The sequence below is a fragment of the Solanum verrucosum genome, unplaced genomic scaffold (assembly GCF_900185275.1).
Source record: "Solanum verrucosum unplaced genomic scaffold, falcon-dt-bn FXZP01000278.1, whole genome shotgun sequence".
Lineage (NCBI taxonomy): Eukaryota > Viridiplantae > Streptophyta > Magnoliopsida > Solanales > Solanaceae > Solanum > Solanum verrucosum.
In genome coordinates this window covers 102130-118739 of record NW_026020332.1, presented here as the reverse complement: position 1 = coordinate 118739, position 16610 = coordinate 102130, and the positions used below count along the sequence as shown (strand labels likewise).

General features: G+C 35.1%; 5 protein-coding genes and 1 non-coding gene across 8 annotated transcripts; 3 read left to right on the top strand and 3 right to left on the bottom strand.

The window, feature by feature from the left end:
- The first annotated feature begins 916 nt into the window (after window positions 1–916).
- LOC125836687 (receptor-like protein 51) lies at window positions 917–2147 on the top strand. The gene is given in 2 exon segments (XM_049515898.1): window positions 917–1903; window positions 1905–2147. Coding segments are annotated over 2 exon segments (1188 nt in total). The 5' UTR covers window positions 917–931; the 3' UTR covers window positions 2121–2147.
- Window positions 2148–3302: 1155 nt separating this feature from the next.
- LOC125836686 (SAP-like protein BP-73) lies at window positions 3303–5125 on the top strand. 2 transcript variants are annotated; one of them, XM_049515897.1, is made up of 3 exons: window positions 3309–3418; window positions 4150–4494; window positions 4595–5125. In XM_049515897.1, the coding sequence occupies exons 1-3, from the start codon at window positions 3316–3318 to the stop codon at window positions 4903–4905; spliced, it is 759 nt and encodes a 252-aa protein (XP_049371854.1). In that variant the 5' UTR covers window positions 3309–3315; the 3' UTR covers window positions 4906–5125. The 2 variants fall into 2 exon arrangements, 1 of the variants encoding a protein (XP_049371854.1); XR_007443461.1 differs by lacking the exon at window positions 4595–5125 and having other exon boundaries at window positions 3303–3418; window positions 4133–4401.
- Window positions 5126–5616: 491 nt separating this feature from the next.
- On the bottom strand, window positions 5617–5689 carry TRNAE-CUC (transfer RNA glutamic acid (anticodon CUC)). Its single transcript has one exon. It is a non-coding gene; the product is annotated as a tRNA-Glu (tRNA).
- Window positions 5690–6395: 706 nt separating this feature from the next.
- LOC125836688 (uncharacterized) lies at window positions 6396–8859 on the bottom strand. 2 transcript variants are annotated; one of them, XM_049515900.1, is made up of 3 exons: window positions 8503–8859; window positions 8297–8466; window positions 6396–6793 (listed from the first exon to the last, which is right to left on the bottom strand). In XM_049515900.1, exons 1-3 carry the CDS (start codon window positions 8656–8658, stop codon window positions 6574–6576), a joined length of 546 nt encoding a protein of 181 aa, XP_049371857.1. In that variant the 5' UTR covers window positions 8659–8859; the 3' UTR covers window positions 6396–6573. The 2 variants fall into 2 exon arrangements, with proteins under 2 accessions (XP_049371857.1, XP_049371856.1); XM_049515899.1 differs by having other exon boundaries at window positions 8297–8859.
- An 893-nt stretch (window positions 8860–9752) lies between these two features.
- Window positions 9753–11942, bottom strand: LOC125836333 (subtilisin-like protease). The gene has a single exon (XM_049515514.1). The coding sequence runs from the start codon at window positions 11940–11942 to the stop codon at window positions 9753–9755; it is 2190 nt and encodes a 729-aa protein (XP_049371471.1).
- Window positions 11943–12118: 176 nt separating this feature from the next.
- On the top strand, window positions 12119–16338 carry LOC125836332 (subtilisin-like protease). The gene is made up of 3 exons (XM_049515513.1): window positions 12119–12170; window positions 13229–13346; window positions 14130–16338. Exons 1-3 carry the CDS (start codon window positions 12119–12121, stop codon window positions 16336–16338), a joined length of 2379 nt encoding a protein of 792 aa, XP_049371470.1.
- The last annotated feature ends 272 nt before the right edge of the window (window positions 16339–16610 follow it).

The window sequence follows — 16610 nt, the reverse complement described above, 5'->3', positions numbered from 1 at the left end:
CAATTTCGACCTTTGACCTTATCGAAACAATTTTCTCGTACATTTTAAAAATTCTTTTGCATGTGATGGCCAACATGACTAGCATATTGATGTCCTAATAATAATTTGCTTAAATTCGAGGCGACTGATTTAAGAATCTGAACTTGAGTGGATTAGCTGATTAAAAATAGTTGATAGGTGATAAGTATTAATTATTGAACAAGGGAAAATGTATAATTAAAGTTATTAGTTCATTCCAATCAGTAATTTTGGTTGAGATTCGGTATGTATGTTAAAAAATCATTAAATAAAATAAAAATAATTGATTTTTGAACCTAATACATGAAACAAGTTGTACTATAGTCTGGAGTTTGAACTCATAAAATTTAAATTTTGAATATATCCCTAGTGGTGAAAGACACTAATTGAAACTAATTTTATGAATAAGTTTATGTTTAGACAGAAATGTTTGATAGCATAAGTAGAATGTGATTAACTTATAACTTCTAACTTTAAATATGTAACTTATAAATATTACTTTCAAACACAAAATAACCCCAAAAAATGTTTACAAGTTTTGCTTATATTTTAAATGATAAATACTTACCGTACTCAATATTCACATGAAAACACATTTAACTTAGCATAGAATAATACTTTACTTCATTATAATGATCAAGTTCATGTATAAACATAGCCACTAATAATTTTACCTATGTTAACACCTTTTTGACCCAAACCAAGTCTGGAATAATTCCACAATCCAAGGTGTCCACTAAGATTCGACTCGTAAACAGCGCCTCATAGTGCAACAGGGTTCGAGCACAACGGGGCTCCGCCCTCTCAAAATCCTTTTCTTGTACAAACTCCAACATACCCCTCACACTTCACAAGAAGTTCTCTTCTTTTCCTTCTACAAATCTTCTTCCTTTCTTCTTCTTCTTCTTCAACTATGGCTCCTTTCTTCCTCTCATTCACCCTTCTCGTCTTTCTCCTCTCCACAAAATCATCATCTCAATCCACTAATCTTGACCCAAACCAACTCAAAGCTCTCAGATCACTAAATGTACCAACAGGAAAAGACCCTTGTTCTCCCCTTCACAATTCCACCATTTGTGACTCTTCAACTCCCTTTCACCATCTCATCTCCCTCAAACTCATAAACTGTTCAAATGATGTTACATTATCCCAAACATCTCTCAAAACTCTCTCCACTCTCCAAGACTTACAATTCATCAACTGCCCTGTTTCTCCTATTCATTTCCCTTCTGAACTTTCCTCCAATCTCCAATCCTTCACTTGCATCAACTCCCTCAAGAAACTCACTAGCCTTTGGCTAATTCAATTGCGCAATGTGACAAGTTTAACGGTGTCACATGTTCCTGTTTCTGCTAGTGGCCCTTCTATAATCTTGAACAGTATCAAGAACTTGCAGAGTGTCACAATTTCTCATGCAAATCTCAAAGGGGTTCTTCCTACAAAATGGCAGATGAATCTTACTTATGTTGATTTATCTGGGAATCAGCTAAAAGGGAAAATACCAAGTTCTTTAACTGAACTTGAAAATCTTTTGCATTTGAATCTTTCTTCAAATTCACTCAATGGGACTATACCAAATTCATTTGGTAACTTACTTTCTTTAAAAAATGTGTCATTAGCTTCAAATGCTCTGTCTGGAAGTATTCCGAAATCGATTGCTGCAATTCCTGGATTAGTCCATCTTGATCTTGGATCAAACCAATTGAATGGAACTATTCCAAAGTTCATATCAGATATGAAAGGATTGCAATACTTGAATCTTGAAAGAAACAATTTCGAAGGGGTTTTGCCATTCAATGCTTCTTTCATCAAGAAACTAGTTGTGTTCAAAGTGGAAGAAAATTCAAATCTTTGCTACAATCATTCCACATTGTCTTCAAAACTGAAAACTTGGCATTGCCCCTTGTGATAAACATGGATTGCCACTGTCTCCGCCGCCTCCTAAGGAAGATTTCAGTGATGATACTGCCGAGGATGATAGTCCACCACCACCTAAACATGAACATGGACCAAGCAGGGTTGTTTTTGGTGTGGCTATTGGGCTTTCATCCATTGTGTTTTTGATTATTTTATTGGTTTTATTGTCCAAATGTTGTAAATGATCATGACTGTAAATTGTGACAAATTCTTGGTCCAGTTAGAAATTTGAGTTTTGAAAACATGAATCGATTACACTTTTGAAACTATGCATATGTTCATGATTTAGTATTTCTTGAAACTGATTCACAAACAAAAGTATGAACTTTGTACGTCTTATTATTAATCTAGCTCAAATTGGACTCAAATATTTAAATGAACAAGCTTGCGTATACGTTTGAACTTATGTTTATATAATTATATATTCTGCGAGAGTATTTTATATACTCTATAGTCTAGTCAATCTTATAAGATCTCTGGTTTTTTTATACTTAGTGATATTTGTTACTTGATGAATGATGATATGAGCTATGAGCTATAATTAAAGATGTAATCATGGGTTCTCTGTAAGCATGAGTAATAAATAATGAGAAGATCAAATATGTCAGCTTTACTATGTTCATGGTTGGTTTTTTTATTCCAATCTTAGTACAAAGGGAACATGCCTCTCCTGATTCTTTTCAGATTATTTTTAATTTGACAAAACATAATGTCTCTTTAACTTCACAAAGGGTCAAGAAAAGTTTAAGACGACTTGGGACTCATATTTGAACTGAGAAGAAGGATAAAATGCTCCAATCTTTTTTATTTCATTCATGTTACATAGTTTTTACATAGAAATTTGTTTTCATCAAGATCTGACCATGTCCTTGTAGTACAAAATTTGATTATACATGTTGATAAAAGGATTCGTTTACTTTGCTTATTTTTTCATTTTCCTTTTACAAATGAACATTCAGAAAGGGTGACTGTAATAATTGGTGAAGAAACAAACAAAAATCAAATGGAGATTTCAGGTTCAAGTACCTTAATATGAATGTCAATTTTGTCTGGGAGCGTTTATCCTAATATGACATTCTTTGACGTGAATCCAAATTTAATCGAGCTCCATCATGATGCTCCAATATGAATACGGAACAGCAGAATTTAAAAAAATAAAAATAAAATCCTTTTCTCATCCAAAACCACATTCTACTTGCAAATAGCACGTGTGATAAGTGACGATGAGACACAAAAATGTGTACATGGCTTTTGTGGTCAACCTGCATACACGTCTACTATTTTTTGTGGTGTTGAATGAATGTGTTTCACTAAAAATAAAGAGTCTACGGTATATGTAATCTTCATTAAGAATCGAAAAATTAGTTTTTCGAAGAAAATATGGGTGCAACAGCAACTGCAGTTTTCTCTTCAAATTCTATATCTCAATTGCCCTCCTTCTCTGCTTTATGTAAACCCAACTTGGGGATCCAAATACCAAAAGGTACTTTTTTTTTTAATTATTAAAATCTTCCATGAAATGAGTTGATTAAGTTGTGTTCTTATGAATTCTTGAAATTAAAATTGGGAAGTTACTTGGAAAATCTTGGGTTTTTTTAATTAACCTAGTATGCCTATTGTAGCTAGATCTGCTTTTCGATTTAACTTTGGGGATGTTTTTCTGTTATCTGTAGAGGAACTTGGTATATTTGTATAATCACCATGACTTGGTAGTTGTAGGAAGGAGTGCTTGGGAAAAATACATGACCTCTTTATTTTTAATTTGTCATTCTTGGTTTTTGTGTGTTGGGATTTTAACATGAGGGACATCCTTGATATGATTTTCTCACAATATACCTCAACAGTCTGATATTGGCTACATATGCACATCGGGGCTAAGAAATAGAAGTAACTTTGTAGCCTGGCATTAATTGACTCCAACGGTGGCATAGACATATTTGAACAACTGGTGATCTCCATTCATTGAGTTCATCTGTTCTTTTTATCCGCTTTCCGTGTGGAGATAATGTTTGTATGTATATGGATCTTGTGATTCTGTTGATTATGTATGGCTAGATACTTTTTTATTTCAGTCTACTAGAAATGATAACACCCAGTGGTAAGCCTCATATTTCATCCAGACATCAACATGGGTACGCATCTTATTACATGGCATGAATTCTGGAAATTTAAACTGAGGTATTGATTTTTGATGCAGCTTGTTCAATTTGGCAGAGATTGCATATGGGGTTTCCTTGAGTACAAATCGTAGGGATTTTCATTGTTCAACTCTCTCCACCATAAGAGCTGATGGGATTAGGCGACGGAAGTCTTCAAAAGATGCTACACCACGGAAAACATCCAAAGGAAGTGAACTCAATATACAGCCATCCCCCGACAGTAAATCGTCAAATTCATTAAACCAGGAAGAGATCATTTCTCTTTTCAAGAGAATACAATCTTCAATTTCAAAAGGTGATTCTACAAGTTCCAAGAAAAGAAGTACCAAGTCTTCTGAAGAGAAGCCCGCTATTGATTCGGTCTTGGAAATCCTTCGTCATTCAAAGACAGAACCAAAAGGTAGTGATTTCTTTCAGTTTTACCCACCTTTTCCCAAAATTCTATCCCAGTGCAAATGATGATACTCAGTTAGCAGCTAATATCTCTTTTTCTTTTGAAGGTACTAAGGATGACAAGGGTTTGACTCATCAAAAAGAACCGGAAACAGACTATCCACCAACAGCAGATCCAAGATCAACACGCCTACGGTCAAGCTTTGTGAAAAGATCGCCTCTACAATCCCCATTTAACTCCAAAGAAAAAGTTGAGCTCAAGGCAGAGACATCACTGGAGAATCATGTTGAAAGTGAAGCAGTCAAAATTGAAGAAATGAAACTTCCTCAGCTTAAAGAACTAGCAAAATCTAGAGGACTTAAGGGTTATTCGAAACTGAAGAAAAGTGAACTAGTGGAATTGCTCATCAGTTGTTGAGACAATGCAAAGATGATCAAGTTGTCCATCCAATGCTTTACATACTTGACGGTTAACTGCAGGACTAGTCTTTTTTTCGTATCTGCTTTCTTTCATGGAGAAACAAGATGAGAGGGCAGAGTACTGTGTGAGTTTTAACACATTCATTTGTTTGTTGGTTTGTAACATATGTTGTCTTTAAAGTCTAATTGCATTTATGATCACTTTCTCAAGTTGCTTACCTTCTCCTCTCCATCCCCCAACAGTTTGCTTGCTTAAATGGTTGAAAGAGGGGTTACTATTCCTCCAATCTGCTAGTTGTTTTCTTACATATATCTGATGTGGTCTTTTAGCCTGGTGTTGGAAGATCCTCACTTGCCATGCATCAGTGTTGCCCGGACCTCGAAAAACAAGCATTCATCTTTTCCATTGGGGAAATGGCTTGCAATAACAAGTTGGTGAGGATGAGAATTATACATGGTATTTATTTTTGGTTCATTTTTACATAGTCATTGCTCCCTGTGGAGGATTCATTCCCAGTTCCACCCAAAACTATAGTTGAGAAATTTATTTACAATAAAGCAGTGAATGTGAATAATCACTTCAAGCCTACACAGATATTAGATGTACAAGTAACAGATATGAATATGCTTCAGGGAACTCAAGTGTTACTGTTCCATCAAATATACAAAACTAATTAGAACAATTAAATGTACGAAAAAAAAAAAAGATTTCCGTTGCCGGGACTTGAACCCGGGTCTCTCGGGTGAGAGCCGAGTATCCTAACCAACTAGACTACAACGGATTTGTTTATTTAATATTAAGTTATTCTGTTTTACAAAGTTGTTTCACGTAAATGATCGAAAACAATCTTTCTAGCTCCCAAGGTAAGGTTAAGGTCTGTGAATACTCTACCCCTCTCCAAACTTCACTTATGAGATTACACTAAATATGTAATTGTAGTTTTATTTAGTCCTACACTTATGGACACTAGCTTCTTTAATTTGCAAGAATTCTAACTCTACCAGGCAATGCCTTAAGTAGATCAACTTTAACATTGGATATCCTGTATGCACAGGCTGGCCAATTACATTTTAGTTAGCTTGCAAGAACAGTTTACCCAATTGACAAAAAAAAAGGGAACAGTACTATTTTTTTATTTTTTTTGTTAAGAATCAATCACTTTCAAATATATAACCATTCAACCCCCAAGACTTCCCATCTCAATTCATTACCACTTATTATATAACAGAGAAAGCAGACATCAGATGTCACATAGGAGTATCAAATAAGAAAGAAACCTAAAATGTAGCTCATATCATGCCATATTATGTAAATCATGTCTCAAGAACTTTTTCAGAATCTCTTATAAAATTAAAGGAAGGTTTCATGGATGATGTAAGAATCATGATTCATGCCACTCCAGTATCTGAAGATGCGAAAGTGATTGCCATCTTATACAATATTATCTACCCAAATAAAAAAAAATGATAGAGATTCAATAGAAAATCTGAAGTATACAATCCCACTTATCTAAAATCGACCAAGAATTTGGCTCAGATAATGTGAAAAGACACAGCAATGGTATAAGTTATGCTGGTTTGTTGTACTAAAAACACTCAAAACCTTGTTATCTGCAAGACGCAGCATAAGATTTGAGGCTAGAAACTATTAACTCTATTTACCGCATCAAAACAAATTTATACGGCAAAACCATGGTAGCAAAAAAACTATTATCAGGCATGCTATCAACAAGTTACAAAATGGCTGTCCACGACAGTATCCTCTATCTCGTCCTGCTGAACCAGTACCACCTGCAATATATCTCGCTTCATTCCACTCTTCAATGAATCTGTTATCGCTGACACCTGTCACATTTTTTGCAATCTCCCGACAAATTTCACACAATCTGCAGACAAATTATTACTGTTTAGGCTAAGTTACCCTTACCAAGCAATTCAATCACTTTAAGAATTTTAATACTAGAGTTTTCAACAATTGAAGAGGTTTTCCAGGTTAGGCACATGATGCCATTCATTTAGAGTACTAAGCAACAATAGTCCCCTGAACGAACATAACAAGCTCTTGATTTCAGGAGTCGATAATAAAAATAAAAAATCATCTTAGCTAGCATTTCATGTGCAAGGAGTTGAGACATGGGTAGTAATCATGTTGCTATCCTTCCGGAGTGCAAACCATCTATGGCATGTCATTCAAAATATATAGTTACCCCGATTTTGTCATAGACAATAAAGGATATCCTTTAGAGTTGGAAGCCAAGGGGAGACAAATGTACGGATACTCAAGCACACAAATTTATTCCCCGTGCATTGATGGCAGCATTGTTGAGAGAGAAACCTACAACTTCAAGGTGTGGAGAATCCACTGCAGTAATATCTAATATTTCCTCTTGTCCTGTTATTAGGCATATACAAGTCATATCCGCCAGTAGAGAAGACAGGATAAATTTCATTTTGAACAATTAAGTACAAAGCTTTCTGCTCTTGAAACACATGACTATTCTATGCTTCAATAGCTTGAGAAGAGGGGTTTACGGTTTAAAGGGCACTTCATTACAGGGAATTTGAAATTCCTATTTGACCTAACCTTTTAAAATAAGTGATAGAACCCAGAGAAATCATCCAGCATTCTATGCTACCAAAGGGGAGGACAGCAGGCAGCACTAACACTAAAGCCAGAGAAAGTAATTTTCCTTGTGTTTTTTTTGCTCTACTAATCAACATAATTCTCATGCAACATAAAATAACCTAGTAACTAAAACAGAAGAAGAAAAACTGAATCTTTGTGGCTGTTATGCAACACAATTCCAAACTCTGCACACCAAGACTTACTACCAATGCCATAATTTTGGCAAGGCAGTTACTTTTTGAACCTAATGGCCACCAATTCCAATAAAAACCAAGTTTTAACAAGACATAAGTACACACAGTATGTTAAATGCAAGCAAAAGAGCTAGAAATTGCACCTAAGGATGTGGCCTAGTGGTGAATGAAGTGGTTGAGAGCCATGAGGTCTCATGTTTAAATCCTAACGGAGACAAAAACAGTAGGTGATTCTTTCCATCGTTCCTAGCCTTGGTGGACAGAGTTAACTGATACCTATTGTAGGTGAGAGGTGGTAGGTATCCCCAGTGGTGGAGCCACATATAGTTGAGCCCCTCTCGGAAAATTACATTGTGTAGATAGAATAAATTATTATTTTTTACACTTCTTGGCTTCTACACGATTTTACTTCTTTATGTTTTGACGCACCATAGTCGATATTTTGGTTCCCCCACTGGTCTCCAGTGAACATAAGATTAAAGCATACAGATATTATCATCAGTCAAATAACAATTGAAGTAAACAATGACAAGTAAAGACAAGAAAAAGGGGAGAAAAGTTAAATTTACCTATTTCCTTTAAGCTTAAACCAAGTTTCTGCACAATGAGAATGAACAAATCCAAGCTCTCCTTTACACCCACAACCAATCTCAATCAAATCCACAAATTTCTTCCCACTTTCATATGTATCCAAATGGCATATCCTACACACCTTTTCGAAATCATCAACAATCAAATTCTTCCCCAATTTTCCATCCCCAATACCATACTTCACATCAATCACACTTGAAAAACTCTCTTTCTTCAAATCCTTCCTTTTCACCTCATTCCTACCAATCCCAGAATCCCCTTTTTCAAGATTTTCATCCAATCTGATTGTAATTACTGTCTCTACAACTCTCTGATTCTGAGTATCGATCTCCTTATCCATAACTTTTTCGTTAATCTTTCGCAAAATCTCATTCAAAGTACTTCAAGAAAACAACTCCAATCAATCAAATAACGAAAAGGGTAAATAAATCGGCAAGAAATTAAGATAAGATTAATTGAAGTTCAAAGGATTTAGTGGGCCAATTTGGGAAGTGAGAAAATAGAGATAAGAAGGTAAAGATCCATACAAATAGTATAAAAGAACAACGGTTATTTAATATTTTGTGAAGCTATGAAAATAGTTTAGCTATGAAAATTTCCAAGTTCCCTACATTGGTGTCAACAGATTTGTACTCTTCTGCATATATACATACGTGCTGGTTTAACTGGTCGATAGGGTTGACAAAGCAGTAAACTTTTTTCGAGTGGATTCACTAGGGCCCGTTTGGATACCGGAATTATGACCTTGTAAAATTTATAAATAAAAATTATTTTTTAAAGTGAAAAATAATAATTAAAATTTGGAGTTGTTTTTTTTAACTTTTTGTGCGTAATTTAGAGTGAAGAAGCGAAAATATTACTCTTATTTTGTTATTTTTATGGATAAATGTGTTTTCCAAAGTTCAACTCTAGAAAAAAGTGAAATTTTTTCATGGCCTAACGCCTTCTAAATTTCTCCAATCTTCGAACAAAACTTTAATTTCAAATCATGATTTCATTGCAGGTACAACCATGCCCTTAATAAAAGCCAAGGGAAATCCATTAATTATTTTTTCAACACTTTAAGTTATATACTAAATTAAAGATGTACATGATTCTCTTTTTTCCTTTTTAAATTGGGGATACGGGGAAGAGGATTATAAGGTAGGGAATGCACCTTCACAACAAGGTCAAAGTTCAAGTAGTCGAGCTATTAAATTCCTTATACAACGTCAAAGTTCAAGTAGTCGACGGAATACTTCTTTAATTTTAATTTATTTAGTGATATTTTATAACAATTTTTTATTTTTTTTTGAAATTTAATTTTAAACATGTCATTAGAGATATAAAGGCAAAATGAGAAATTAAAGCTAATGAACAAATATTTATTCATAATCAAACAAATGTAGGAAACAATGGGAGTGGCATAACTAATATACTCCAATCTCATCTTTACTACAATTTGAAAATTGATATTGGACTCCTAACAGAGTACTTGCCTGAAGACCAATTTATGTATCCTTGTGAAGAATCTGTTGAAGTTGAGCGCTTAAATATTACTTCATAGGACAACTTCTGGTTCAAAGCTGAAAATTTCAATATACTAGGTTTAATACTCAACACGACGCCTTCAACTCCAATTACTTCAACTGTGTAAGTCGAATTAGCCTCACCAACATTAGTAACGGTCCTTGTGTACGTTTGAGCACTTGATCCAAGATCAATTGAAAATGAAGGATAGTTCAACTCTGCTTCAGCTATGCTCGACGTGCAATGTACCTTCTTATTCACAATGGTACTAACTTGTTGATCGGTGTACTTTAGGCCGCATAAGTAAGGCACATAATCTTGGGGTTGGATGTCATAAACTAGACCCGGATTATTTGCCTTTGATGGGTTTACATGCCCTGATCCAATTGTAAGTAGATCAGCAGGGTTGAGTTTTTCATCCTGAATCGGATTGTTGCCAAGGTTCACTAAATCAGCAGTCGTCATGATTGCAGACTTAATTGCAGCTGGAGACCAATCGGGATGTGCACTCTTTAACAAGGCTGCTACTCCTGCAAGGTGAGGGCAAGACATCGACGTGCCAGAAATAATGTTGAATGTTGATGTAGCAGATGGTATCACCCCTGCAGGGGGTTTGATCCATGCCGCAAGGATATTCACTCCAGGCCCAATGATGTCAGGCTTTAATATGCCTTGACTTATGGTATATGGTCCCCTAGAAGAGAAGGAAGCAACTACTGGTGCGTGCTTGTCTCCAATTCTTGTTCCCTTGAATGATATTGTTGCAACGGGGGTTGATGTTGATTTTATGTATTCTATGATCTTTAGTCCATCGAGGTAACTAACATGTGTGGCAGGAAGGACATGAACAGTTACAAATGTTGTATAGCCTTGCTCTTCTTCGTTCTTGAGAATCATGGCAGCGCCACCAGCTTTTTTCACTTCTTGTCCTATTTCGATTCCAGACAAGCTACCCACGGCTCCACACAACACTATTTTACCCCTGACATCAATGCTAGCCAATGACTCACAATCACCACCATTTATGAGGGGCAATAATTTTTTTGAGATGTTTGTTGATTCAAAGGCTGATTCACCCTCATATTCAGCTCCATTACCCAAAACAGCTACCGCACTGATCTTTCTATCTGTTGAACTAGCACCAACAGTTAGAATCCATGGGGATCCATTCTCTACAGTAGCACTAGATGGTCCACTATTTCCAGCTGAGCAACTTACAAAAATCCCCTTTTCAATTGCTCTATACGCTCCAATTGCCATGATTTCTTCATAAGGAGGTACAGCCATTGCTCCAATGGAAATGGAGATCACATCCACCCCGTCTTCAATGGCAGCATCATAACCGGCTAAGATAAAGACTTCTGGACAACCATCAGTATCACAGACTCTGTACATGGCCATATGAGCACGGGGTGCAATACCAACAGCAGTGCCATTAGCATTACCAAGAAAATTGGCACCAACTACAAAGTTTCCAGCGGCTGTACTTGAAGTATGTGTCCCGTGTCCATCTCCATCCAAAGGTGACTTAGCCGTCTTCACAAGGTTTCGTGCTCCAATAAGCTTGTTGTTACAAGCTTTGTAATTGAACTCACATTTGCCTTTCCATTTAGCAGGGGGAGGAGGCATTCCGTAGTCGTTGAATGAAGGATGTTTTGGATTTATTCCAGAGTCTAATAAACCAATAATCACACCTTTACCAGAATTTGAGACATTCCACAAGCCAGCATTCTGGTGCAACCCAAGGAAACTTGGACTGTGTGTGGTATGCAACTGCAGCACTCTTTGGGGACGCGCGGATACGAATCCTGGTTGTTTTTCCATCATTTTCACTTCATCTGATGACAACATTGCAGCAAATCCATTAAACACATGACGATAAGAATAAATAATGCGCGATGAAAGATCAGAATTTGCTGAAGTTGTAGGCAAAAATGATTGATGCCAGAGGTATAAATCTTTTGAATTAGAGAAAACAAAATCATCAGGCAACTCAAGCTGCACAATGTAAGTTTCTAAATCATTTTGATTAGTAAAATGATCAGCAAAAGTACTTTTTGATGAATGAAGCAATATAACAATGCAAAAAAAGATTGAAACGAATTTGAGATCCATGTTTGTTTGTTTTTTGTGATTATCACATTGAGCAAGATGTGCATTATATAGTATTAACAGATTTACCCTATTCAATAAATATATACATCTTCCTAAAATATATATTCCACTGCCTATGCGCTTTCATACTAAATCTCTTAATATAGTTTTTTTTTATGAATATCAATTTAATATTTATGGATTTTCCAAATTTGGATCAATTTACATCACCTTTTAAACTTGTTACTGGTAATGTAAACACTCAAAGTTTCTTCCTTTTATGTCTATGTCTAAATGTGATTTAATTTGATCATGTATTAATATGGACAGTAAATCAGTTTTCAACCAAATATCCATATTAGCCTATTCAAAATTTACAAAATAAGAAGAATATACAGTACTAATTATTGCTGAGGACAGGCTCAAACCAGGAAGGAGTTTTAAAAGTACAAGGGTTATTTGTTAACATGAGTTCTATTTATATATTTAGCATAATAATAACTTTATTTCCACTAATTTATATTTTTTAGAGTTAATTATTAGTGATAATTATATAGTTATGCCGCTAAAAAAGATCCTTACGGTGGAAATTAGTAAAAATACAAAAGAGAAGCATATTAAGGAATGCAACAGACTCAAAGTTTTCCTCCCATTTTAAAATCCAAATATTTCCTTTCTTTGTAGTAATATATTTTATACTAATCTTATTTATATCTTTTTAGTCAGTATATTAATTATGAATTACGATTAGAGTAATTCTTTTCCTAATCAAAGTCTTATTTGAATAGGCTAATTAATATAGGGATATTTGGCAGATAATTGAATTGCTTACCATAAAAAATATGGTATATAAAAGGAGGCAAATTCATAGTATTATACTATAGTAAGTTTATAAGGTAAGTAATCGAATCATTGATCCAAATTTTGGGACATCCATTAAAAGGCTGACATATTTGGCAAAAAATTGATTTAGTGACCTAAGAAATAAGATAATAGATCTTAGATGAACATTCCATTATTCACTCTTTTCGCAAAAGTCAATTAGCTTTAAAAAAATTTTACTCTAAAGTCATTCAACATAAACTCTTTTTTCAAGTCAGTTAACTTTGATTTTCAACTTAGAGGTCACTTAGCTTTGATTTTTAACTCAAAAGTCACTTAATTTATTTAATTGATTTCTAAAATTAAAATTTGATGACATGAAATTTTTATTTTTAACCAAAATTTTAAAAAATAGAAAAATATTTATTTATACCATACTAAAAAAAATATTGACCTTATTAGTTTACGCTTATTCTCCTAAAAAGAATTTATAATAACTTTCTCTCCCAAAGACCAGTATTTATGGCCATCATTTGTTTATTTCTCTGCTCTTTTTTCAATTTTTATGATCATGTCCATGGCTTTTCTTTCTGACTCTTCCCAATTCTGAAAAACCAAAGATACCTTTTTCAAGGCTTCATTAGTTTTTGAATCTTGATATAGTATTCCGTCTTGTTGTTTTTTGAACTATTTGGTAAGAATCCTTTTAGTCTGATTATTAAACAAAATTCATAAATTTTATATATGGGTGTTCAGGGGTTGAGGTTTTGATAACTGTTAAAGATGATTCTCAATTGTATTTAATTCATCACTTGAATACATCAATATATATACATGAGTTTCTGGAGAATAGGACTTCAAAGTTGTCACGGCTAAGGACTCTTAATCTGAATACAATTACACGACTTCTTCTAAAGTGATTCCTAACAATCAGTAAATAAATACAAATAGACTTTCACTCCAACTCCTACGTGACATTATCTTTACAATAACGAAGAATTTTTTTGGAATTGTTAAAGGGGTAACTGTTGAGTTAAAAATTAAAGTTTAGTGATTTTTTGAGAAAAAAGTGGTGACTTTTGAGTTAAAAAAAAATTAAGGAACTTTTTAGAAAAAAAAAAATCATTTAAAAAAAAATTAAGGAACTTTTTAGAAAAAAAAATCATAGTTAATTAACCATCTAAGATATTAATCTCCATTAAATATGGTCCAATCTAATTACATATAACGGAAGAAAATTTCGAGTGGTCATACTTATAATATTAAGTTGGTACACTGTAATTACTGTAATTTGATCCAACTTTGGAACATTTGATTACACATCACATATTGAATTGAGCTTCATCAGAAAAGCACTATATATACACATCTTGCTAACTGTGTTAGTCACCTAAAAAACATGGATCTGAAATTCATTTCAATCTTTTTTTGGGTTTTCCTGTTTCATTCATCAAAAACATTTGGTGACCATCTTACTAATCGAAGCGATCTAGATACTTACATAGTCCAACTTGGGTTTCCTGATGATATATTTTTATCTGATTCAAATGATTTACACCTCTGGCATCAGTCATTTTTGCCTACAACTTCAGCAAATTCTGATCTTTCATCGCGCATTATTTATTCTTATCGCCATGTATTTCATGGATTTGCTGCTTTGCTGTCATCGGATGAAGTGAAAGAAATGGAATTGAAACCAGGATTTGTGTCTGCGCGTCCCCAAAGGGTACTGGAGTTGGATACCACACACACTCCAAGTTTCCTAGGGTTGCACCAGAATGTTGGCTTGTGGAATGTTTCAAATTCTGGTAAAGGTGTGATTATTGGTTTGCTAGATTCTGGAATAACTCCAAAACATCCTTCATTCAACGACAACGGAATGCCTCCTCCCCCTGCCAAATGGAAAGGCAAATGTGAATTCAATTCCAAAGCTTGTAACAACAAGCTTATTGGAGCACGGAACTTTGTGACGACGTCTACATCACCTTTGGATGTAGAAGGACACGGGACACATACTTCAAGCACAGCCGCTGGAAGCTTTGTGAATGGTGCCAATTTGCTTGGTAATGCTAATGGCACTGCTGTTGGCATTGCACCCCGTGCTCATTTGGCCATGTACAGAGTCTGTGATGATGGTGTTTGTCAGGAATCCTATATCTTAGCTGGTCTTGATGCTGCCATTGAAGACGGTGTGGATGTTCTTTCTATTTCCCTTGGAGGAATGCCTGTTCCTTTTTATGATGATGCTCTAGCAATTGGCGCATATAGCGCAATTCAGAAGGGAATTTTTGTTAGTTGCTCAGCAGGAAATAAAGGACCGGCTGTTGGTACTTTAAAGAATGGAGCTCCGTGGATTCTCACTGTTGCTGCTACTACAACAGATAGAAAGATAAGAGCGGTAGCAGTTTTAGGCAATGGAGCTAAATATGTGGGCGAATCTGCCTATCAACCAACAAATTTTTCAGGTAAATGGTTGCCACTCGTAAATGCTAACGATTGTGAATCGTTGTCTACAATTGATGTTAATGGTAAAATAGTGTTGTGTGATACCAGTGGTGACTTGTCAAGAATCGAAAAAGGAGAAGCAGTGAAAAATGCTGGTGGCGCCGCCATGATACTCATGACCGAAAAAAAACGTGGCTATACAACAATTGCAGATGTTCATGTCCTTCCCGCAACACATGTCAGTTATTTTAACGGACTAAAGATCATAAACTATATGAAATCAACATCATCCCCTGTTGCAACAATATCATTCAAAGGAACAGAATTCGGAAACAAACATGTGCCAACAGTTGCTTCCTTTTCTTCTAGGGGACCATTTTCTCCAAGTCCAGGCATATTAAAGCCCGATATTAGTGGACCTGGAGTCAATATCCTTGCAGCATGGCCAACCTCTGTAGGAGAATTGATAACATCTGCTACATCATCGACGTTTAACATCATTTCTGGAACGTCGATGGCTTGCCCTCACCTTGCAGGAGTAGCAGCATTGTTAAAGAGCGCACATCCTGATTGGTCTCCAGCTGCAATTAAATCTGCAATCATGACCACGGCTGATATCATCAATCTTAAAAAACATCCAATAGAGAACGAAAGACTCAATCCTGCTAATCTATTTACAATCGGATCAGGAAACGTGAACCCATCAAGAGCAAGTGATCCAGGACTCATTTATGACATTCACCCCGAGGATTACGTGCCCTACTTATGTGGTTTGAAATACACGGATCAACAAGTTAGTTCAATTGTGAGAAGGAAAGTACATTGTACATCAAGTATAGCTGAGGCAGAGTTGAATTACCCTTCGTTTTCTATTAGTTCGAAATCTGGGGCTCAAACATATATAAGGACTGTGACTAATGTCGGAGAAGCTAATTCAACTTACACAGTTGAAGTGTGTGGACTCAACGGTGTTAAGGTAGCTGTTAATCCAATCACCTTGAAGTTTTCAGCGTTGAATCAAAAGGCGTCATATAATGTAACTGTTAAGGATTTAAAGCATCGATCACATTCCCAAGGATACATAACATGGTCTTCTGGTAGGTACTCTGTTAGAAGTCCAATACAAATATTCCCGCATCTATCATTTTAAAGATGTAAATGGCTTTGTCACAAGAAATGAGTTCTCCATCATTTATTAAACAAATCCTTCAGTGTTCTTATATCTTATTATGATTCTTCTGCAAAGGCATTTTTTTTATACTAGTGAAGTGGTCCGCGCTTAGTGCGATAGTGAAAAACTTAAAGTAACATATATATTTTTGTGTTATGCATCTGAACTTAATTCTGCATTTGCTTAGATATTTAGATCACGAAAAAAAATCGTTAGAATAATTTTTGAAGATGCTAAATTGATAGCTATGA